This window comes from Sparus aurata, chromosome 15 (genome assembly GCF_900880675.1).
Source record: "Sparus aurata chromosome 15, fSpaAur1.1, whole genome shotgun sequence".
NCBI lineage: Eukaryota > Metazoa > Chordata > Actinopteri > Spariformes > Sparidae > Sparus > Sparus aurata.
In genome coordinates this window covers 10,229,866-10,253,938 of record NC_044201.1, presented here as the reverse complement: position 1 = coordinate 10,253,938, position 24,073 = coordinate 10,229,866, and the positions used below count along the sequence as shown (strand labels likewise).

The 24,073-nt window shown below is 40.1% G+C and overlaps 1 protein-coding gene across 1 annotated transcript in view; it reads left to right on the top strand.

Moving 5' to 3' along the window:
• lmbrd1 (LMBR1 domain containing 1) overlaps window positions 1–17,224 on the top strand; it is a 71,324-nt gene extending 54,100 nt beyond the window's left edge. The window contains exons 12-16 of the mRNA XM_030441431.1: window positions 861–965; window positions 1,051–1,200; window positions 2,070–2,151; window positions 15,232–15,323; window positions 15,793–17,224. Of these exons, the coding sequence (XP_030297291.1) occupies window positions 861–965; window positions 1,051–1,200; window positions 2,070–2,151; window positions 15,232–15,323; window positions 15,793–15,903 (540 nt within the window). The 3' untranslated portion in view covers window positions 15,904–17,224. The remainder of the gene's footprint in view (window positions 1–860; window positions 966–1,050; window positions 1,201–2,069; window positions 2,152–15,231; window positions 15,324–15,792) is intronic.
• The last annotated feature ends 6,849 nt before the right edge of the window (window positions 17,225–24,073 follow it).

The window sequence follows — 24,073 nt, the reverse complement described above, 5'->3', positions numbered from 1 at the left end:
TCATGCATCCAGAACTTTAATTGTAGCAACATTTTTTTTTTTTTTAAATAACAGCACACAAATCATTTTGATTGTACAGAGTCTTGTAATAGGGTGAATGTTGTCTCTGTCTCAGCCACTCCGCCCCCCTATCACTTGTTTCTGCAATGTAACTACATTGAGAGGGTAGGATCACAGCGTTACATACATGTTTACTTCAACATACAAGTTTTCAAGACTTAACATTGTTATGATGTAATAAGTGTTGTCTATAGTTAGCACCAACTTTGCATCTGACGAATTGTTACAGTACTGGGATTTGTATTGACGACAGTGGTGTTGAACTCAAAAGCTGTAGGGGGCACCAAATTGCACAACATTTCTACATAATGTTGCTTTCAGTCAAACTACACAAGTATTAGCAACAAAATGTGCTTAATTTACAAAAGGTAAAAGTACTCATTGTGCAGAATAATCATCAATATCTGAACCATGTATATAATTTTATCAGATTATAATTATTAATATATGAATGTGTGCATCAGTTGCATGTTGTTGCTGGTAAATGTGGGTCTAGTTTTCAACAACTTTATATATTTGAATCTTTTATAATCCATCATAATTTATAAGATTATGTTTTGCATTAATAATCTGAAACTTTAAAATACTAAACTTTAACTAAAGCTTTAAATGCAATGCAGTAAAAAGTTCAATATTAGCCTCTCAGACATCGTGTAGTACAAGTATATTAACTTAAACTGTAAATAATCAAGTAATTTAGTTGATGTTTTTAGTTACTTTCCTTCACTGTCAATATTGACTTTATATGTGGGAGTTGGATGTTATATACGTAGCTGACTTGTGTCCTTGGTATATCGCAGGTCTTCCCATTGGATTATATCCTGATTACGGTCATCACCATGTACTTTGTAGTCACATCCATGGCTGGCATTCGCAACATGGGCATCTGGTTCTTCTGGATAAGGGTGAGCAAAGGATGTACTGCTGTGTTATCTTGAAATATATGATTTGTTTATTTTGAATTGCACATTACCGTTTTCTCTTTTTCAGCTGTACAAAATAAGACCTAAGAGGACTCGCCCCCAGGCTCTTCTCTTCCTCTGTATGATCCTACTACTGATTGTCCTTCACACCAGCTACATGATCTACAGCCTCGCCCCGCAATATGTCATGTATGGCAGCCAGAAGTATCTTGTGCAGGTGAGGAAAAGTATCTGTACATCTTGCTGTGGACGGGGCTCTAACGATGCCACTGTCGGACAGTCAGTTGGTTCAGACCATTTCGGTCCAGCTGGGTGTAGGCAGCAGCATGGTCTCCACGGACTGGCAGCAGAGCTTTTAGATGCTTGTTCTTTTTGGATTCTGTCCGTCTGTATTAGACTATGTGGCTATTACTGTGTGGATCTGTTGTTTGACAGTCTACCCTCTGTGTGATCTGATGCAGCTCCTCTTGCGCGCGCGCGCGCTTGCTGTGTGGGTGTATGCATGTAGTTTAGATGCACCCACATGTCTACGCTTCGTCTAGAAAAATCTTTTAAACAACATAATTAAAATGAACCGCAGTGTTGTTTTTGCTGAAACATCCTCTTTTTAAATGAGAGAAAATAACCTTTTTAAAACCAGCTCCATATGACTCACAGGGTAAACATGGCTTATTCTTCTCTGCTTTCACCTCCAGCATTTGAATGCATTGTCTCGCAGTGTCATTAATACCAACCTAGCACATTCAGTGACGTCTGCAGTGCATATTAAGTGCTATGCACAGTAAATTCCTTATATCAGTCTGGTAACCTTTTAAATTCTTCTTGTGTTACTGTAAATATCAGTATAATTACTTGGTGTTTGCGTTAACTTCTATTTAATAAAAGCCTGTTTTGCTCTGTTAGTATCTGAATTAAAACTCAGAGCATAGCATAACAAGGTAGTTCTATAATTCATAAGAAAAAGCCAAATGCTCTTCGGCATCTTAGATTTTCATTTTCTTGAGCCATAAACTGTTTGTATCGCATGAAGAAGTTTGTAGTGCTCCTTTGCTGAATAGATACATGCCTCTTCTGTTTTGTGATCAGAGTCAGATGCCCTCAGCAGGTCCTGCGTCTGGGAATGCTACTTTTGGCACAACGAGGATCTGTGATGCTGACGCGCCTGAGGGTAAGTCTGTTGTTTCGGCGAGCACAGTAAGGTAGCGCTGGTCTTGAGTGAGATGTTGGAAGAACTTACAAAACATCATCAAAGATTTATTCCTCACAAGTCGAGTCTATACTAGAAGAAAGGAAGGACATTGTACACCCCGGCCATATCGTGTAGAACACTGTTCAGTAATCTTTATCACCGTTCATTATTCATTAGAGGAATAATACCAAGGACAAACATTTAGTAATGCAGTACAAGGCCTCTTGCTGTATCCATGCCAGTGCTTATTACAGTAAACCAGCCATGAAAAAACAAACATGGGAATGTACATCACACCAGTGGGCTTTATCATATTAATTTATTCATTTGCTGAGTGCTGAAGGACAGCTCTTGTTGGTGGTTGAGCGGATATGATGCAATGCTCAAATGTATCATTCACATAAAGGCTTAAAGAAAGAAACAAGATCACTTTATTCTTTGATATACCTGTCATATCTCAGATCCCTGCCCTTGTTTTCCTCTACAGTACAACATACACAGACTGACTTTTACACTAGTGAAGTCATTCCACAGGGTCTGTTCTTAACCCATTGGACTGTGTGGGCTCTTGTACATGTTTATTTGTATTAGCGGAGGTGTATTAGCCGGGGGATAATAATTTATTTATTCAAATGAATCAAGGTGTCGGGCCAAAACTGCTCTTCCCGAAGACATCGAATTGCATCGCAATTAGTGAAACTACTGGCTAATGAGTGGGGATGGGTTTAAATGTCAAGTTTGTAATAAGAAATAGAGTTCCTGTGAAAACAATGAGGTAGAAGTAATTTTGTTTACGTTGAATTAAAATGTAAAGAATATTTGATGTTCTCTAAATATCATATGCATTTTCTCTTTCATTTGTCATTTGACTGCGCTAGTCTGAAATCATTGCATTATTGTTTAGTTGAATATATGTTGGAATACAGGTATATTAGGTTGTATGTTTTGTTTTAATTTGGTTGATTATAGTTGGTTTTTTTTATGTTGTTGATGCTAGACGTTTTGCCCGTAATGCATCGGGTTGGTTGTCATCTCTACAAGGGTCACAAATAGATTAAAAACAAAATTCTGCAAACAAGGCTGACCTTTTAAGAGCATGTTGTAGTCTAACTTGATAGTAAATATTGGAAATGGAGTCAAATTCCCAATAAAGCATGTGTAGGGCTTTGAAGTAGACTGCTGATAGCAACTGTAGGCATGGTAACTGTCTTGTTTAATTTACAGTATGTCTTTAGCTATATTGTCACTGGGTCCCCTCTCGTGTCTGTTACCATGGAGACATTTCCTTAAGTGACTCCCATCGCCATTGAGAAACACATGAGTCTGGACCTGTTGTGGCAGCAAAGTTTGGAATGACAATGAGGTGTATGCCTGAATACGGCAAAGATGTTACAGATAGCCATTACTGACTCGGTCTTCATGAATAATTTTCACTTTATCCAACAATAGTGAAAATAACTTGGAGACGGGGTAAGACAGGCAGAAAATAGAAATCTAAACGGACGAGTAACTGCAGAGATCAAAGACATGATATGATTTGTTTACAATAATCTGATGTGTAGTCATATACATTCAGGTCCTCTCCTACCTGTAGGGAGGAAAGACTGTTTCTTTTACACATTGCAGCAAAAGGGCTGTGTGTAAATCATTTGGCTGATAGCTGTCTGGAATAACATAAAAAAGTTTTTGTTGAATCACTGTCCTCGTTGTTCTTTTTTTATTATGTTGCTGTTACAGTATAGAAAGAGGCTGGTGGCATACTGTTGGTAGGTGTGTACAAGATAGGAATTGATTGCACAGTGTCGACTACATGACTTGATTCAGAGCACTGCAGTGCATATTCAAAGCCATATTCTATGACACACCATTTGTCATGAGCCACAAGGTATTTCCCTCTGAAAATGTGGTGCTATACACTGTTGATAAATAGTAATTTCTCATAGAAGTATCTCCTCGAACCTGCAAAGAAACATTGTGATATAATTTATGGGCAGATAGTTACGGTATGATTAATGATGTGTTGTTGAGCTTTTATTTGTAAAATATTAGATTCATACTTGGTGTACAGAAACAACTTTGGCGAACACTTGCTAATACCTCACTCAACTAAATAGGAATAGTTTGAGAGTCATTTTAATGTCAAATATTTGCTCCTTCCAGCTTCATAAATATAAGGATTTGCTACTTTTCTTTGCCATTTACGATAGTAAATGAAGAGAATTCAGGTTTTAGGCGGTCTGTTGTACAAAAGAAGCAATTTGAAGATGTCACTTTGGGCCTAAGGAACCATAAGTGATTATTGTATTTGGTTGGGCTTTGGAGTGGTTGGGCAGTGGATTCAGTTCATGATCGTGACTTCATCAGGGCTTTACAGTTTGGAGGTGCTGATGCTGAATCAGTGGCACCTTGCACTAAAAGCAGCCAGTGGTTGCTGTTTTGTTGGTTAAAGGTTCATGGCTAAAGAGAGGCATAATTAGAAACTGGTATGAATACATTAATTGTAGTGATACTTATGGTGAAACTGGAAAGTTTTTGGAGGTGCATAATCCGAGAAAATACAGTATATATACTAAACAAAATACAATAAAGATGATGTATTTTTTTGGCAGCTTTAATAACATTTACCTAAACAATTATTAACATTGCATTTAATTATTGCTAGGTATTTAGGTGCATAACAATTATAATAAGAGATAATAAAAACAAAACAAAAACATAAGTACTCCAGAACTCAAGAAACTGGAATATTAATCCACCAATGTTTACATGTGATAATAATACCAATACTGCCAACACTGAGCAATTACATATACTGACAATCCCCCATAATACTCTTGTTTACATGACTGCCCAGACAAATTGGGGAAATTAATTGGCTTTTCTTTGTTTGGTTGTTTGTTTTTCTCAAACAAGTAATTTGGTTCCTGTCCCACAACAATCACAACCCGAACAGATTCAGCCATGATTCTTCACCACTTCGTCATGTTGTTTTTATCACAGCCTGGAAGCTGTTTCCTATCTGACCAGAAGAGAAGTTGTAGATAGCGGCTGAAGTTGGAATTAAGTAAGCGAAATAATGTGTTGCTGGCACCACAAGACCCACAGTTTGAAAGTGTCACAGTCTGTTTTTATATATATTCAACTGCTGTTAATTACAAAGGGCACGTGTCAAAGGATTATTGGATCTGTTCATTTAGGCAGACATTTTGGCACACTTCAGTGGTGTTACATTAAAGGAGTCGTGGAGTCACTAGGACAATGGCCAGCAGTATTTCTACTCTTTCCTTTCACAAGCTCAGGAAGGCTGATCCTATTTTGGCCTTCTTGGAAACAGCTCCTGCTTTCATAACAGCCGTTGTACCACCTACCATGAGGAGGAGGAAGTGTCAAGCAGAGACAACACATGCGACTGAGAGGGAACACGATCAAAAGCTTATCAAATGATACACTGTAGAAAGTAACAGGTGAAGGATTTCTTTTGTGTGGTGAAAGAGTATAACTCTTTCTTTCCTAATTCACAGAAATCATATTTTTATAAAGACGAGAGTACCTCAACAGCCATTGGTATGAGGTGGTTTGTTTTATTTTACAATGTCTGAGGCAGTGAAAAGGTTGGAGAGAGGTATGAGTGTAGAGTACTAAGTGGCTACGTGTCAGTTAGTAAACTCATCTAAATGTGCTGCCAGATCATTCATACTGCAATTTCTGTTGGTTGTTTGTGTCAATATGAGCAGCCTCAATCTGGAAAGTCATGATGATTAAATGTAAATGGGAAAGCATTGTTATGGCATTCACATAAAATATGCAATTCATAGGCCCGTATCAGCGGTGGGCTACAAGACTACAGGTTCCACCGACGGCCGTAAATCAAACAATGCGCGCTTTTTCTTTTTTTAATACCGAGCGTTAATCGCGCGTTAAAAAACGGCGTTAAGAGGATGTTGTGTTAACTTTGACAGCCCTAATTTATACGCATGCCTATTCATCCTAGTCAAACCCAGGATTTCTGCACAATTGAAGATAATGAATAGGCTAATATTATTGATATTATACTATTCAGTACAATTAGATGTCATTGTAAGCTACATAACATTGTTTCCGACCGAAATTTGGGAAAATATGTAAGATGCCCACAATTCACACCATGTTTTTATCTAACAAAATATTATGCTTCAATCTTAATGTTGGGTTTTTTGTAGTAGAGAACAGCAGAATGACTGTACTACATTCACTGTTTTTGTTAAAAAATAATGTAGAACCTTGGAATCAGAGAGAGGAGAGACTGAGAAAGTGCATCTGGTACCTGCGTATCAATACAGCTTTTAAAACTGAGCATTGAAACTGTTTAATAACATTTAGAATTGGTATGTGGAGATAAATCAATATTGTTGACAAAACTAATTCAGTACTGGCCTAAATAGGAGAATGTGTATCATATGTACACCTTCTGTATTTAATACATCCATATTCACATTCTTTAACCGCGAGCATAAACCTTATTTTGTTGACATCTCTGACATTATATTGGCATGAATTATATATTATGGTATTCAAATATTTAGATATTGGTTGCATTCTTGTAAGCTCTCTCAATTTATAAAATAAATCAAATCCAGATCTACAGCATTAAAGCAGACAATGTGCTATATCTGTATCTTTGTAAACATGGAAAGAGTACTCCTCATGCCATGTTTCCTGGGGGAAGAAAAACTTTACCGAAGCATGACCAAGAGATTCAGAAACATGAATATGAATTGACAAGGCCCCATGCTGTGGATGTGAAGAATAACAATGGTGATATACTGCGGTGGAAAAAAAACAGGAGAAGAAAGAAAATGAACAGGGCATCTGCAAGGGCATCTCTCTGTAATAACTCTGAGGGCGACACGGGGAAAAAATACAGCAAAGGCAAAAAGAGAGTAGAAGTCAAGCTGGTGACTGATTTGATCAGTTGGTCACAGTGGTGTAATGACACTAACATCTTGGTAAGCAGGTACTCAGTGTCGAGCTCTCCATTATCTACTCCGAGGTCATTACCACACCATTACTCAGTTATTCAGCATAATGGAAATAGAGCTTCAGGAATTAGATGCCATGGCCTCACACACCTTGCACCCTCTCTTCAGTATGTGATTTAACATTGCATGCAGGCATTTTAAGGACAGGAGTTATCGTTACATGAGCTTCTGCTATCCGGACCTCCAACTGAGTAGTGATGCTGTTTTCCTCCTCATTTTAGCAGCTGTTCATTTTAGCTTGGGGAAAGTTTCGTCTTATATTTCATCTTACAGTGGGGTCCAGAAGTCTGAGACCACATTGAAAATATCGATTAACATCACGTATACCTAGAAATAATCCGAAGGAGGAAAGAAACGGGATCAGTTGTACCCAAAGCACGGTCAGGCAGACCCAAAGTGCCTGCACCATCAGAGGATCAGTGCATCAAGCGTAGTGCATTGAGAGATAGAAATGCAACTTCATCACAATACAGAATTTTCTGTAACTCAAAACTCCAATCAGCAAAATGCAAAAGGTGAACGTGTAGCAATTTCTAAACCACTTCTCAGGAGAGGAATCAAGCACCTGAGGTGGGCGAAGGAATACCAGAATTTCATGGTGGATGGATCCAAGTTTGTGATTTGTGTCAGTAACGGAAAGATCGATATAAGGAGACAAACAGAAAAGAGAATGATAGCACAGTGTCTAAAACCCACAGTTAAACAAGATGGTGGCACACTGACACCTGCACAGAACTGACTCCACTCTGACCCAGGAGAACTACTGTACCACTCCACTCCTCAGAGATAAGCTACACCCTGTGGTTCATATCTTTGTGGAGAAGGATTCATACTGAAGCAACATATTGAGCCCAAACGCACCTCAGAACTTTGTAAGCTGAAGAACAGTAAAGAAAGAGGAGTCCTGACTGTCAAGGTCTTTCCTTTTCACAGTCACCTGACCTCAGCCCCACCGAACATTTCTGAGGGCGCATGAAGAGTGAGAAAAGCAGGCCGTCTTGTCATCACAAGAAAGTTTGTGGAACCCTGCGTCCGTAACATGTGTCGTCAGGTTTTACACAAGCTTGTGGAGTCCACGCAAGCTCCAGTGTCTGCTGTCATTAAAGGACATAACAAATAATAACATAATGGACATTTATCAAAGATTCAACGTTTCAACCTTAAACTGATATAATCATTGGTAATGAAGAAAATTGTATTACATTCTACACAAAATAGCATTCTGACCAGTGATATCAGACTTTTGGACCCCACTGTACATCTGTTCTCATTGACACACAAGCTTGAACCCCTGCAGCACTAAATCTCTCAAGTTTGGTTTCACATTGTCTGTGTTTTTATTTTGCTCGGTAACAACTAGTTTTTCAAACTTTAGTGTCTTTATTGTTAAGAAATGTTCAAATAAACGTTCAAACTTTCAGAGAAAAGAACTCCCAATTCCTCTTGGTGGCAGATTTTTAGTATATCCAGTAGTATAAAGGTGTTTCATGTTAAAACCTTTATGGCTTCAAGAAGCCTGACTGAAACCTGATGAATTCTGAGCATTAGTTGAGGCTGCTCTTTCAAATTATTCCAACCACCATCATGCTGCAGCTGATGGTGGGCGAGTCTCTTTGATCAGAACCTCTGACTCTCATAAAAGTTCATCTACATCCCCTATCTGCCCTTGTCAGTAAAAAATGGTAGTCTTTGTACACACCACGCTCTATGATGACATGATCTGTATTTTATGTTTGTTTTTTTTGTCTGACTAATTGTCTAACTGTTGAGGATCTCAGATGTTAATGATTCGTCAGACCCATTTGAAAAGGCCTTCAACTGACTTTTTTGTTGCATTGGATTGTTTTTTTAATTGTGACGCCTCCCATCACAGATTTATCTGTCTTCATGTCAATTTCTAATGATCACTCCTTTGCTCTGGTAATTAACTGTCTCCTCTGTTGTTCGCTGCTGTCAGGTTAACGCCTCCATCATCACATCCGTAACTCCCACTATTGGTTCCATTAGTTTCTCCAGACAGTCTGACCAATGATTTTTATTGACATTCTGTCCATAGCAAACCTGAGTCAATTTCTTTTACCAAACCAAAAGATTCTTTTAGAGATAATTTATGTCAGATTTCCTGGGAAACCCCCGTGCATACATGACAGGTATATTACAAGTCTCTCTACTAGCTCAACATCATTTCTTATTAAAAGGCAGGTCAAAAACATATAAAAGTGTACCTTCGCAGCGAGGAAAGGTTATTTTACACTTAATATCAATAAATCCAACCCCAGGTTTTGTTTTTGACACAGTTGCTCAATTTACCACAACATGCCCTCTGGGTCTCTTTCCTCTCCCTTTTTTATTTTTCCCACATTTAAGGTCGAAACTGTCAGAGATGAAATTAAAAACGTTATGGTGTTAGACCCCTGATGCCCGTCTCATTCTGTAAGCTGCATTCCAACCATGAGCCACCTCGGAAGACATTTCTCAATTTTTCTTGTTTGAATCCCACAGATGAAACTTTACACTGCGGACCGCTGTCTGTTTCCTAGCAACTTGCCGGCTCCCACAGCATTGTTTTAAAGAGCTTCAGGGTAGAAGACGGTCCTAATTTTTATGTGTTGCCTCTGAGATGTCAGGTGCCCAGGCAATTTTCAACAGGAGGCTCCCTCAACCCCAACACAAATTAATAGTAATTGTCTTTGCATCAAGGGGATCATCGTCAATTTGTGTAACAATGGAATATGTCAATCAAAACCTATTCTCTTGGAAGAAAGACGTCCATCTTGTAATTCAAAGACACCTCTTACCTTTCATAGATAGAAAGATGGATAGATAGATGGATAGATAGAATTGGTTTATTTGGTCTTGAATAGACTTCCTATTAATTAATAGAATTAAAAAACTCTCTCTGATCAAGATCAGAAATTAAATGAGTCTAATTAAAATGGCACTTTTTGCTTAAAGCTGCTCCAATCGTTATTTTTCATCTTTATTTCCGGCTGCAGCTGGTACCATTTTATAAGCTGCTGAAAGCAGCTATAGAGACAGCTATTTCCCTCAGGGGATGGTTGAGACAAAAAAAAATGGATAAAAAAGAGATGTACATCCGTCTGTTAAAATCACCGTATGTAATTTCTGCCACTGGGGGTCTTTCAAACAAAGGAAAAACGAAAAACAGAAGTACTGTGGGATCGTGGGGATTGTCGTCATGGTTGTTAAACAACAACCACTGCTGATGAATATCTGTCAGGCGACCAAATTAAACGCACCGTTACCTCGAAAAAGATTACCTAATTCTCTGGGTTTAAACATTGTTGGAAATATTTGGAATAATGTAGGTACACAACTCAACAGAATATACAGTATATGTTATGCTGTTAAAATAGACTGGTGATGTAGATGCATCCCCAGATCTCCAAAATGACCCTGTTGGGTAAAGTCATTTTGTGTCAGAGTTATTTTCATTTCATTCATGCACAGAAAGCGCGACAAATTATCTTTTTTTATTGGGACAAGGTGCATTTTTCTGAGGTTTTGCAATGTGAATGAAGGTGTCTCTGTACAGACAGACTCCTATATATGAGGGAGTTTACCAATGGGCAAGTGGAGCTGTTACATCCACCTGTCCACCAGACTGCTTTGATAAATGCCGTAAATTTACCTTGCAGTACATGGGAGTTTCTGGTCAACCATTTATTTGTAACTCTGGTCTACAGTAGGGGGTTGACAGATATGTTTTTTTTTTTTTTTTTTTTAGGGCTGATATTGATACTGATTTTTAGTAATCCAGGAGACCAATTATTGGAATGGATATACATTTAGAGAAAAAATTAAATGCAAGTCAAACTCCACTTCACTATTTTAATAATTTAAATGAGCAAATTCAGATTATTCAGTGTGCTTGGATATTACTAGAGGCAGAAGGCAGAAGAGGCTAGAAGTAAAAATAAAAAAAAAAAAGGTTTGATTTTTATCTTATCAGCAATCAGACATAAGAAGAAAAAAAAGACACCGATAACTGTAAAAATGCTGAATATCAGCCAGGCTGATGAATCAATCTACCCATAGTCTGCAGTACGCATCATTTCGGTGTGACAAAATACACATCTTGTAAACACGCATATTTGAGCATACAATTCACTTATTCATGTCATTACCAATATGAATAGTTTTGATGTGACGTCTAGGAACAAGACCTGCATTGGAAATAGCTGGAACTTTGTTTCTTTGCTCTCGGTTGGTATAAGGAGTGGTTTAGGATGGGTCGAGTAAGGTCACTTTGACTTTGTGTCTGTCTGCATCTGAAGGTCTTGACTGTTTCTCGAATGGATCTTGTCTGCAAGTAATAAAAAAAAAAATGAAGAAAATATTTAGCAAAGAAGATGCATTTAGTGAACACTTATATGAGGAGCCTGAGATTTGAAAATAGTTCTGTTGAAGGAACGGCAGCATCCTCTAAGGACATTGGAATGAAAGTGCTCTGTTGAAAGTAAAAGTGTACAGTGTAGGAACATGAGTGCTTACCAATAGAGAGGCTTTCACAAAGAACCATCTGTGTGTGTGTCTGTGTGACTGTGTGTCTGTGTTTATGTGTTCAGGGGTTTCTGCATGTGTTTGTGTCTGAACGCAGAGAAGAAAGTTATACATTATGCATCACGCTACACGGGGCACCACTCACCCAGGTATCATGAGTCAAGGTGAAATTATCTGCACTTGCACGCTGCCCTGTGCTCTTATCTGAGCACGGTAATGATTTCAAGGTGAAGTGGGTCAGTGGTGTACATGATAATGTATTTAGGCAGACCACTGTTGTGAACCATCTGCAGGTCCCACTCGGAGCCCTGCAATTCAGGTGAGCAGCTGGAGAGCTACAGATGGCTGAGGCGCTGTAGGAATAGAGTGGGGTCGTGGGGATGTAGATAGACTTGCTTCTGCTATTATCTGTTGATCCTAGCTAAGTGCAAGCCGATTGTTGGTATACCTTCAGAGCCCCGTGAGCCCTTCCCATCTAATCTTGATGATGCATGAAACAGCACAGACCTGGATCTGCCTGGTTTTTTTTTTAAGATTTGAAATTTCAACACTCCGGAGGAGAAAGTTTTGAAAAAGACTGTCTTTTATTGAATAAATTCTGAACCAGACTGAGTTATTGCTTTGGACCTCGATGTCACGCCGCTCGGTAAAACTCTGATTGCACTGTTCATGGGGTTCAAGTCAGTGTGAAGAGCTGTGTAAGAAACAGTGTGATAGGAGCAGCGCAGCAGGGTTAGCGTTAATGCTCCAGATGGCTCTCTAACATAGCCAGACAGTGCGCTTCGTCTTCACTTAAGCTTTGTGGACTTGCTTTCTTGTCTTGTTTTTTTGGAATTGAACAAGTCTTATTAGGATTATATTGAACTGTTTTTCCTTTTATTGCTTCAGTGTGCACGGCTGAGCTAATTAATACATGTGATCTGAAGGGAGGCTTTTTTTTTTTCCCTTTCCCTTCCCCCGTTAAAAACAAAACCAAACAAAAAAAAAAAAAAACAATCAGAGCACCGTACAGAGACCCAGACACTGCACGCATATCATTGGCACTTTCCACAATCGACGTCACCAGCGTTTCCTATGCCTGCCAATACCCATTGAAGCACATGAAGGGGAATGACTCAGCTTAAGAATTCTTTTTATTATTCCTGCCATCTCCGCCAGTCAGATCAATAGCAGTATCAGTTCTGTCAGGAGCTGGAGAGCTCAGACTCGAAGGTGATGTCACCGGCACAAAGTGCAGAAAGCATTCGGGCTTCCTAAGCAATAAATGAGTTAAATTCTTCAAGTTTTAGGTTTTGATGTGTTTGTGTTTGCTACGTCAATATCAATTGAGCTGTCCTTGGTCACAGCGACTAAATATCACTTTGAGAACTTAACAGAATCGAGTTATGCTTACCTTTAGCAAGGTCAGTTTGAACGGCACTATGTGAAAAATTGTTTAAGTAAATTTGAAACTGAAGTAGATTACTGTGTACTGTATAACATCACTTTTTTTTACTCTTTTGAAGATGCTCTTTTCCTAATGTGCTTTCAGGCTTCACACATTCAGTTTCAGTACTTTGATATCAACAAGAACAACAAAAAAAGAACCAACATTCCAAATGTGTTTTTAGTAAATTAGTAAGTGCGCTGCTGCCTGGTAGATCAGGGTCGCTTGCAAGGAAAGCTTTTCGTACGTTTCGCGAGTGGGCTTTTCCATCCTCGGTGTGGCGAGCACATCGCAGGTAAACAGAAATGTTCTCTTGGCTGGTTTATTCATGACTGTGGCTGCACTTAGTTGTAGAATATCAAAGGCTCATGCAAAGATAGATGGAGAGACTTCAACAAGACATCAATCAGAATATAACCATTGATATTAAGTAAAAGCAACAATGAGATATCTTCCTCATATTTGAAGTTGAGTCAAACACATACATACAAGTTCTTCCTCAGATCCCCTTTGATGACAAGATCATAATTTTTGTACTTGTTCGCTTCCAATAATAATCTGCAGAGCCACCAAAGGGTCGCGAACGGAGTTGCACACGCCGTACCACATCAGAGAATCGGGGTTACATGCATAACCCATAACCCACGGTCGACTGTCTTCACAATTTGTTGGTGTCTTGTTGCGTGTCAGTGCTTTTACCTTTTGCCTTTCCGATGTGTAACACTTGATATATTTGGCGCAAGACTCTATTAAATGTTGCATCACGCCAGTTTTATCCATTGGTTAAGCCGTATTCACACTGACAGTGACATGGCTTTCCTCTTTTCAGAAGACCGGTTGTCTTTTTGAGTTACCGTGACAAAATTGCCTCAGGGACTGCTCCGTGTAGTTATAGCAGCCTGCTTTTTTGGCTCTTAAGTGAGCAAAAGCCCCTTAATAACAATGATGTTATAACAAGCGCTCCTCCTGTGTGTGAATATAAACATCAGGGCGGACCGGGGGCCCGGGAGCTAGCAATGTTTCCTCACAGGAAGAAGGTTCAGTTGTTGATTCCCGTCTGGGGCCGAGTCTGTATGAAGTTTTCATGTTCTTCCTGTGTTTCCGTGGGTTTTACTCAAAGCTTGTAGGGGTTTTCTGCGAGTGCTCTGTTTTCCCCTACCATCACAAGCGTGTATTAGGTTAACTCTCCGGTGTCCTTGACCGACGCCTGATGATGGTTCACTGCCCAAAGAAGTTACCTCTCATACTTCTCTAAAGACCAAAAACTCCTGTCTCCTCAGGCTACATATCTGTCTTTCCCCCTCTCTTAAGTCCTCCTCTTCCCGTGCCAAAATATTGTTCTTGTAGCTTCCGGCCTCATTAATCATTTTGGAGGAGAAATGTATTTCCTATGACTATTCCTTTTAATGATTCTGTATCGATTAATACAAGAACTGAAAAGAAGAAGAAATACTCCCGAAGATGTTTTGGCAGAGGGTGCTGTGATTTAGCAAACTTTTTTTTAATTTAAAACATTTCTTTTACAAGTTTTATAAGACCACGTTCCTCTTAAGGAATAGCTCAGAAAGTGAACCTTGATAATATTTTGGACAGATATGTTTTCCCAAGGCCAAGAAAGAGCCTCCACAACAATAATTTGAAATCAGCTTTTTTGGGGAAGGAACGACCTTTAACACCACTTCTCAGACAGCAAGAGATCTCGACTCGAGGCTGGAATCCAAAGTGGTGCTGAACAAACATGGATATAGGGAAACGTATGTACAGTTCAGAGGAGCATCCTCAGCACTGTGAAGGCAAATGCCCTCTCTTGTTTTTTCCATTGTGTTTTAAAGACCAGTGTACTTTTTTTCCCCATTTTTCTCAGTAACAACACATTTTGCTATACTTTAAACTTTGTCAAATCCACTCGGTTGCAGATCGATTAAATGTTTTCTTGTTTATTCAAAGACATGCAGGGTGTCACAATAAAAAGAAAAAAAATCTTAAGCTTTTAAAAACATGTGTACCTGTATTTTTATGTGAATCTGTATACTTTTTATTAACAGATGAGATTTATCAGGATGTTTTTGTGTTTTTCTCTGTCCCCTCCAGACCAGTGCATCGTGACAAGATCCTATCTTTTCCTCCACAAGTTCTGGTTCTTCAGCACAATCTACTACTTTGGTAACTGGGCCTTCATTGGGGTGAGTCCGAGGATGCGGAGAAAGTGTCACCGTCTCGATAAGTAGGGTCAAAATCCCAGTAGAATGTCCTTTTTATGTGTTTGGGCTGTAAAAAGAGCCCACACAGGCTTGAGATTCTTCTCATTCTTTTGGCGGTGATAAACAACGAAGCCGTGAAAATTGTGTCTTTGGAGCAACAAAACATTCACAGAAACAACATCTATAAAACATTTAATTTAGTTCAAAAGCAGTTCAAGAGTGTGTGCACTGGGGACGAGTGCAAGAGCAGAAGCACATAATTTAATTTCTACTCAGAAAAAGGTTACTGGAAAATGATTTTCCAAGAATGCACACAGCTAATCTCCTCAGCAGAAAAAAAAAACATTTAATAGCCTCCTTCCCGGTGCTGTGGATGCATTTTATCGATCAAATGGACCTTACGAAATATTTTCTAATGCGAGCTGTGCTTATTATTATTTTTTTTTTTTAGGCTTTCCTCATTGGGCTGGCGGTGTCCTGCTGCAGGGGGAAGAAGTCTGTGATTGAAGGAGAGGTGGAGGCCGATGACTCAGACTTGAGCGATGATGAATATGTGCACTGAGACGATGGATTTTCCAACCATAACTTAAAGGGACTAGAAAGTACGATTTCATAAGAAAAAAATATAAATGAATGTGAGTAATTTGTCCTCATTTAATGTATTGCTTTTAAGGAGTAATTGCGGTGAATTCCTGCCTTGTTTCGAGTCGACACATCCCTCCCCCTTAATGAGACCGCTCAGAGTGATTGTTGTGTCTTTTCCCAGTCAATGTTATTGATGACTTTGGGATTTTGGGAGCGTCCTCCAACTCAATCCTACCTTGAGAATTCACTTATCAACAGTTTGAAACTGACACAAATTGGTCATTTTTCTGCTGGAGGAGACGGAGTCATATGCTGCTCCCAAACTGTAAGCTTTATTTTGAGACGAAGTTTGGACACAAACTTACTTTTTTTTTAAACCCTCTAAGCACTTTCTAGACCCTTTAAAGGTTATTTTGTGACAGAATCGAGAGCTGGTTGACATTCATTTACCTTTTAAGTGAAATGCTATTAAGACAGTTGAGCCTACACAAACTGTTCTGCTTGCTTGTTTTCTGAAAAAGGTAAGTGGTATAAAAAAAAATAATGATTCCTGAGCGTTGACAGCAGTAACATTTTCAAAGTTTTTTTTTTTTTTAGCTTGTTTTTGTCTGAGGTTAAATAGTTGTAGGGGCATTGCTGCTTCCCCCCTCATGTTTAGGTACCTGCAGTTTCAGACCATCATTATTTAAGCAAATGTTACTGTATCGGCGTACTTGCACTGTGTTTGAAATGTAAAGGACCAACTGCGGCCGGTGTTCTCAGTTATTCTTGGTTTTAAATAAAATGGGTTCAGCCGCTTTTTGCTCTCTGTGTCGGAAGAGCATGAGAAAATTATATTAATCAAAGATATGGATGTGATTTTTCTTTTAATTAAGCAGTACTTGTTGTTTTGCAGTGCTGTGGAGTTGATCAACAGCAGGCGTGTTACATAGAACTATTAATGACTTTCTCTGCTGTGTTTGATTTGCTGTCAGTGTATTAAGTGTCAAAATAAATACACACTGTTGATTTAATTAACAAACTGACACAATATTGTGATGAATGACTACTTTTTTTTTTAATTCGGAGACCAAATGTTTGTGCCTCATGAATGCACAGTGACACGATGGGCACATGGTACTATACATATACATATATATGTAAACATCCCCTAAATTTTGGAAATCTGCCTGAATCTCGTGTTTTTTCTCTTTGAGATCTGGTTAGTGATTAGGAATCAGCAGCTGTTGTGGACGTTGTGTCTATATTTAATTATACCTGTATTCAAAGAAATAAAACAACATGATGATGACATGTCATTCACACTGTTTGAAGTGAGTGAGTTCAGCAGTTCTACTTCATCGTTCCTGCTGTTTGAGTCTGTGTTTCTGCAGTTCTGGACTGTTTGCAGCCATTTTTCCTGACCTGTCCCTTCCTCCTGTCAATTCCCTTCCCAAGCATCTGATCATTTCTCTTCCTGCTGTCTATAAAATGTGGTTGCTATTGAGTCTTTTCTCATGAAATCACTCTCTCGAAAACACAATTTGTGATGAAGACACAAACTAAATGAACAAGCCTTTAATTCTGTGTTACTTACCATATTTATCTTCATTAATCCCTGACTGTAATGAGCGCTTTGACAAACTATTACCGCACTGTGGTCAGATTTAGCAAAATCTATTAAAGAGCCGCAAAGCACATAACCTCCATCGGTAATTCTGTGCGCGAGCAAGTGTATTATGCCGTTTAAAGCTCAGGTTTTGACACTTAAACAAGTTTTAGAGCAATAAGGACACGTATCAAATGAAAGTGACAGTCAAATACATCCGCTCCTGGATTAGCATATTACCACTCGGCGCCCGCCTCGGATGGATTTGCATGAAATTTTGAGTGCGTGTCCAATTAAGAGTTTGTGGTGTGCATACCTTGTCACAACCATTGTGCAAGCCTGCTTTGAGTAAAAGCCATTATGTGATGTGCCACCCCCACATGCACTAATCAACCATATGAGCCTTGAGCCAAAAATCATGGAGCCCCGGAAACTGCAGCGGAGAGGATGATCAACATGTCAGATCAGAGGGTTTCTCGCTGCTCAGAGAGCAACTTTGTCTTGTCACGGCCCTTATTCAAAAGCCAGTCTTGTCTCATTTTCCAGCTCCTTCGGGCATCGCTTTTTAGGTCGTCTCTTGCAAGTTTGTTTGGGAACAATGAAGGCACTTTTAATGAAAAAAACGACAGTATTGGTTCGGGGGAGAAAAAAAAAACCAAATATTTTTGCAGGGAGTCACATTATAGTAAGATCAGCCCAAGGGCCTTTCATAGCATGAATTTGATTTGGACGCAGTTTATGCAGAACTGTTTCATCTGTATTGGTGAACATGATCAAATTTGATCCTACATCGTTGAACTGAAATGTTTATGCAAATTCAATTTGTTCCAGTATGAAAAAGGTTCAGTGTGTAGGATTTAGGGGGAAGGCTGGACTGAAAGAAGTGGAATCTGATTTTCACAATTGTGTTTTCATTGGTGCATAATCGCCTGAAACGAAGAATCGTTGTGTTTACCTTTGAATGAGCCTTTTAAATCTACAGAGGGAGCGGGGCCTCCTAAAAAAAAGAGTCTGCCATATAGCTCCGCCGTGTTTCTACAGTAGACCAGAATGGCTACTGTAGACAAGGGAAGGACAAGTTGTTTCCAGTCTGCAACCTTGCTGTTAGAAGCCACTAAATCCTAGCAGTGATAGAATGTAACTGAGTCCCTTTTCCACAGAAAACACTGCTCCTGAAATGCCTCGTCGGTAGCCCTGCCTTTTAATTTCCTGAATTTATGACATCACATTATATTGCAAAGTTGCACAGTTGCATAAATGAATGCCTAGCAGCTTGTTTGGTACTCAATAATTAATTAACACAGCTGCTCTGTTGTTATCAGCGCTGCTGGCTCAGGCATGTGCGAGCCGACCAATCAGAGTAGAATGGGTATTCAGGCGCTAAAACTGACAGTATGAGAAGATGATGTGTTTTTTCTGAAGATTAAAGCATGTAAACATATTTTAGGAGTAACAGAACAAATTAAAATAGTGTTATGAACCAGAAAAAAATGGATAATACGTCTCTTTTAAGTGTAACTCAATTACTATTCATTCATTCAGCGCAATATTTTTACTTTTACCGAAGTATAACTTTTGGGTACTTTTTACAACATTGAAACCTACAAACTGGACCGTTTAATATTTGACTTGATGATCTTGTGTTTACACGGACGAAATGAACAGGGATGTAGTGAAGCCAGACCTGCCCACCGAAACTCTTCAGACCGGGACATGGCTCTCCAAATCATTTTCAAACCATTAAAAAAGAATTCTCTAAGCCATCGCGAAAGCTGTGGGGTTTTCAGACTCCGATCAATTTGTGACCCTGCAACATTTTCTGGTGTCATTATCTCCCAATCTCGCGTCACACCAGACCATTCTGCCAATTATCAGTCAACAAAACAGAAAAAAATAATAATTCTCTGTCCTTCATTCCATCTGGTTATTTATAATGCAACTTGAGATGGCATGAAAAAAATGGAATGAAGAAACTGCCCACAGTAGATAAAAGGACTGTTTTGAAATAAGGCAGAGATGATTGTGTGGAGTACCCCAGATACCAAGAGGAATTACACAACAGTCGAGCCATTGTCAGGGGCCTCTGTACCCATCATCTATCTTCCTGCTCCACAGGATGAAAGACCATACTGCATTATACAGTGCATGGTAAGTACCTGCTGTGAGGAGCCTCGCAAAGTTTTTGTGGAGGAACTTTTTCCTCCTTTTCCAGTTCAGCTACCTTGAAAAGTACAGTTTTGCAGTTCATTACAGTTTCTTTAACTTGACTTATTTCATCAGACTCCCTGCTGATTGTCTCCGAGTTGCTTGATATTTTTGCCAGCTTCACATAAATATTTAGATCACATTCAAATGTTACGGTGGCTTTTCTAACGCCAGATATTTGATTGTGAGCCGTTGAAATTACTCTATGTGTTTTGAATGCCACTAATAAAGCCAGGCTAGCTTTAGAAACAGACGTTTTTTTGCAAGGGCAGCGTGCTCGCCTAGCTTCGCTCCGAGCTAAATGGAATGCTAATGCGCTCAAAACCAAAGTGTTGGCGTCTAGAGGTAAAGCGGGTTTTAGTGTTTTACATGCTGTCAATCTTCAGCAGTTTAGCATGCTAACACTTTAGAATTAGCAAATGTATAGCTCAGACGTCATTAGCCTGTAGTTATTTAGTAATAAAACCACGTTAACTATTAAAGGACTTCTGCCGAGGTTGTTCTCCCCATCGACCACATTCACATGGCAGCCATTTTCCTCTCCCTCTCCAGCCAGGTTGCAAGTCATAAGAAAGTAGGGAAGCCGACACATTGTTATAATAAAGACGGTGGAAAGTTAAAATCTGGAGGGACATCGAACCATTTCTCAAAGTAAAACAACACTTTTGATGACCAATTAGCTCCCCTTATATAACAGCTAAAGTTAGCATTCAAGCACTTCCTTGCTAACGCCTTTTTTTGATATTGTTAGATGTCATTTTTACCTCAAAAGAAGGCAAAAAAGTCCCTCCAGATTTCCGCTACCCGTCATATTTTTACTTGCTGGTCAGTCAGGATGTGGTGAAATGCTGACATTTTTTCAGATTCCAGAATTTAAACAACTCACCACCTGGAACACAGCTGTGCAACATTATCCCAGCATCCCACCCAGAGCCTGACGCTTCGGGAATATAGTGACTCAATATGAGGGTACTTACTTAAGCTTCTTACTGTAAGAGCTTACTTATAGCGGTCAACAGAAATGAATCATTGATCTCTAACCCTACATACAGTACATCCGTTCGATAAAGCTCCCGTAACATGGCAGCTCTTGACTTTCATACGAAGCGAAGTGATGATTCCCTGGGAGGAAAAAGTCAGGATCGGCCAAAGTTGCAACAAAAGTTGGGTTGAAATTGTGCCAGTCACCGTTTTGCCGGCACTCTTCCTCTTGTCATGATGCCCTCCACAACATCTGCCGGAGTGCTTCCTGTGATTTTTGAATCTTTCCCCCGGGGCTTTACCTCCTCTGACAGGCCTTTGATAGATCAACAGTTTGCCTTACCCCCCTGTCACCCCTCTAGGGAGGAAAGTGACGCAGGATCAATGTGATTATGTTGATTCAGTGTTTGCAGCCCCTCAGCAGGTTAACCTCTCTGCTCTCCTGGGCCCGCGGGAGTTGCCACTCACTCCCAAACGGAAGACTTGTCAACACGTCCCGGCTTCACTTAGTAACGGCATCAGACGCAGAGACGCATTTTACGGCATGATCCGGGATTCACATCTGAAAACAATCTGCGGGATTCTCATGAAACAGCAGTGAAATCTGGAAGATTTGATTATTGGAAGTAAAGTTATGCATTTGTGTGCTGAACGATGCCTGAACGTGTTTTTTATTTTTGCATTTCAACCCGATTAAAGGATAGCAGGAGGGTGTTGACGCAGGCAGAATCTGATGGAACATTAGTCATTTTCTTCTGGAGACTTATCCGCAGGCCGTCAGAGTAAAAGGTGGGAATGTTTTTCACCTCAGCACACTGCTCAGTTATGTTAGACGAGACGGTTAAAAGCAAAAAAATCCCTGAACTGCGCTGCACGACGTCAGCAGAATTTAGACAACAAACACTTAGAAAGCCTCTTCTCTGAGGATCTGTTGACACACACGGAATAGAGGAATGATCCCAAACGGCATATGTAGACAAATGTTAAAATAGGGCCCTCTCAGATGGTTTATTTGAGCGGTTAAAGTGTGTCATGATGATGCTGCTGCTGCTGAGTCACTACGTACGCGGCGCACTCATCTGACACTGACATAATTCACCCAGTCGAGCTGATGAACAACTTTGATCCCGGATCCCCACATTTGAATACCATTAGGTCATATGGCGCACATAAATTATCTCCAGAGGCACCGAAACCGATCCGTTCTCATCACTCTCAGGGAGGATATTCACTCTTGGCGGGAAAAGAAAATCCGCCTGACAGCCGACGCGCGCCGTCGAGCCAACGAGTTCTGCGAGAGGGAAAATGTGCTCGAACAGCTGCACGACTCGTGAATACACGAAAGAATGTTTTGGATAGCTCGCGTCGTGCAGCTTTTCGGAAGGGTGACCATGGCTATTTAAAGCACGGTGGTGGTCGCAGTGCGTCTTGAAGCACCTAACACAGGCTGTTCTCCAACCATTCAGACACGAGGTAACAATAATTCACTGGCGTTAAAAGATGACCTTACCTTTGAACAGTTTTTGAATCCTGACATTGATACAAATACTGTTGTGGAACCTATTGTGACCCCTTATGCCTCAAAGGTGCAATGTGTGCGAATTTTAGATTAAAACATTCAAAAATGTAAGAAATATAAGACATTAACTTTCGAGTTGTGCTGCAGAGATATCCACTGAACTTAGCATGCTAACCAACAAGACTCTGCATTTCCTGTCTCGTAATACTACCCCGAGCTCCCAGTCTGGACCGCTGGCTGCACGGCTAACCAAGCTAACTGAGTTAACTAGCTAATAGCAGCTACAGTCAAGCCCTCAGAAAGAGATCCAGGCTTCGAGGCCAGTTTTTATAGGGGCCAAGCGGTGTAATTACGTGGTCACGTCACACACTGTGGCCCAAAAAGACTTTTCCCTTGAGCTTACATAACATTGTGAAAGAAGCATCAGAGAATGGCGCTAAATGACTATCTCGTAATTTCAGCCATTCGGTCCGATGTCATTTAGAATAGCCGCTTGATTATATTATTTTTATTCGCATTCAGATTAGCCGGCCTCTAAACCAGATGTTAGCCAGCTCGGTTGGCTGAAGTCTCCAGCCTGTGGGCTGCACAACATGGAGGGTCCGGGTATTTTTCAAACGCGGGAAGTCAAACGTATCATCTTTTAAAAGGAGTGAACAGGACGCCATCTCCAAAACTGAACCCAGGTTTGTTGATGGCTACAGTTAGCAGCAGGTAGCGATCCTTCTGGGGTATATGCTGCCCCCTATTTGTTTGGACGACCTTTAACAGGTGGTTAACTGTTACATATTGCACACTTTAACATACGGTTTCCCATCACTCCCTGAAAATGTCTACCATAAAGTTAATTTGTCCCATCCGTTACAAGCTGTCGGGTTTTGTATAAAGACGGATGCTGCGGTGGGGATGAGAGGCGGCTCACTGATGTCGGCACATTAATGAAAAAAATTAATCTCTAACAGGCAGCGGAGGTACAGTATATAATTAACCTGATTATGCATGGTAGTCCAAATTGAAAAGCACTGTTAATTTCATACATTCACGTCTAGACCGAGCACTATGCGTAATCAACTTAATTTATGTTGTGAGGACATCAGAGCACAGCTGAGAAACCTCATTAATGTGAGCTTGCCTTTATTGTCAGCTTCCTCTTTTTTTTTCCCCCTCTCGTCATCACTCTTCACTGATGCTGCAGATCCAAGTCACTCCTCCTTCTCCTCTTCATCCGTCTCTTCCCCAGCTTCCCAGAGGAGGCTCTCATACCGTTGCACTCACCGCCAAATGTGTCAGCCGTGCCGCAGACCACTGGACAGGACAAACAAGATTTTCCCCCTAAGCCCTCGCACCCTCTTCCCATTCGTGCTCCGCCTGGGCCCCGGAAAATCTTCCCTGATCTTATCAGGTGAACCTTCTGGAGGCACAGAAAACCTATTACGAGTTTGAATGTTTCCATCCAAATTCAGAAATCAGATACAGGGGGTGGATTTATGAGGTGAGTCAGGAGACTCTCCGGTGCTCACCTCCAGTTAAATGGAAGGTTTAAATCACAAAAAGGGAATGACTAATCTGAGGTATGAATCATCAGAGTTTCTGAACGGAACTGTATGGGTAATCCAGTCTGTACTGACCTCAACTGGAGATTGGATGTTAAACCAGAGTCCATGCAATAATTTTATGCGTTTTAAGAGAAGTGGGACGAGCACAATATTTTTCTAAATTACCTCGCCAAACGCTCCGGCGGGGATGGCTGTTTGTTCATAATCAGTCACATGTCCATCATCTGACTTCACACATTCAAATGTTCTCCTCACAAACTCCACAACCAACGAAACCACATAAACTTGACACAACCTC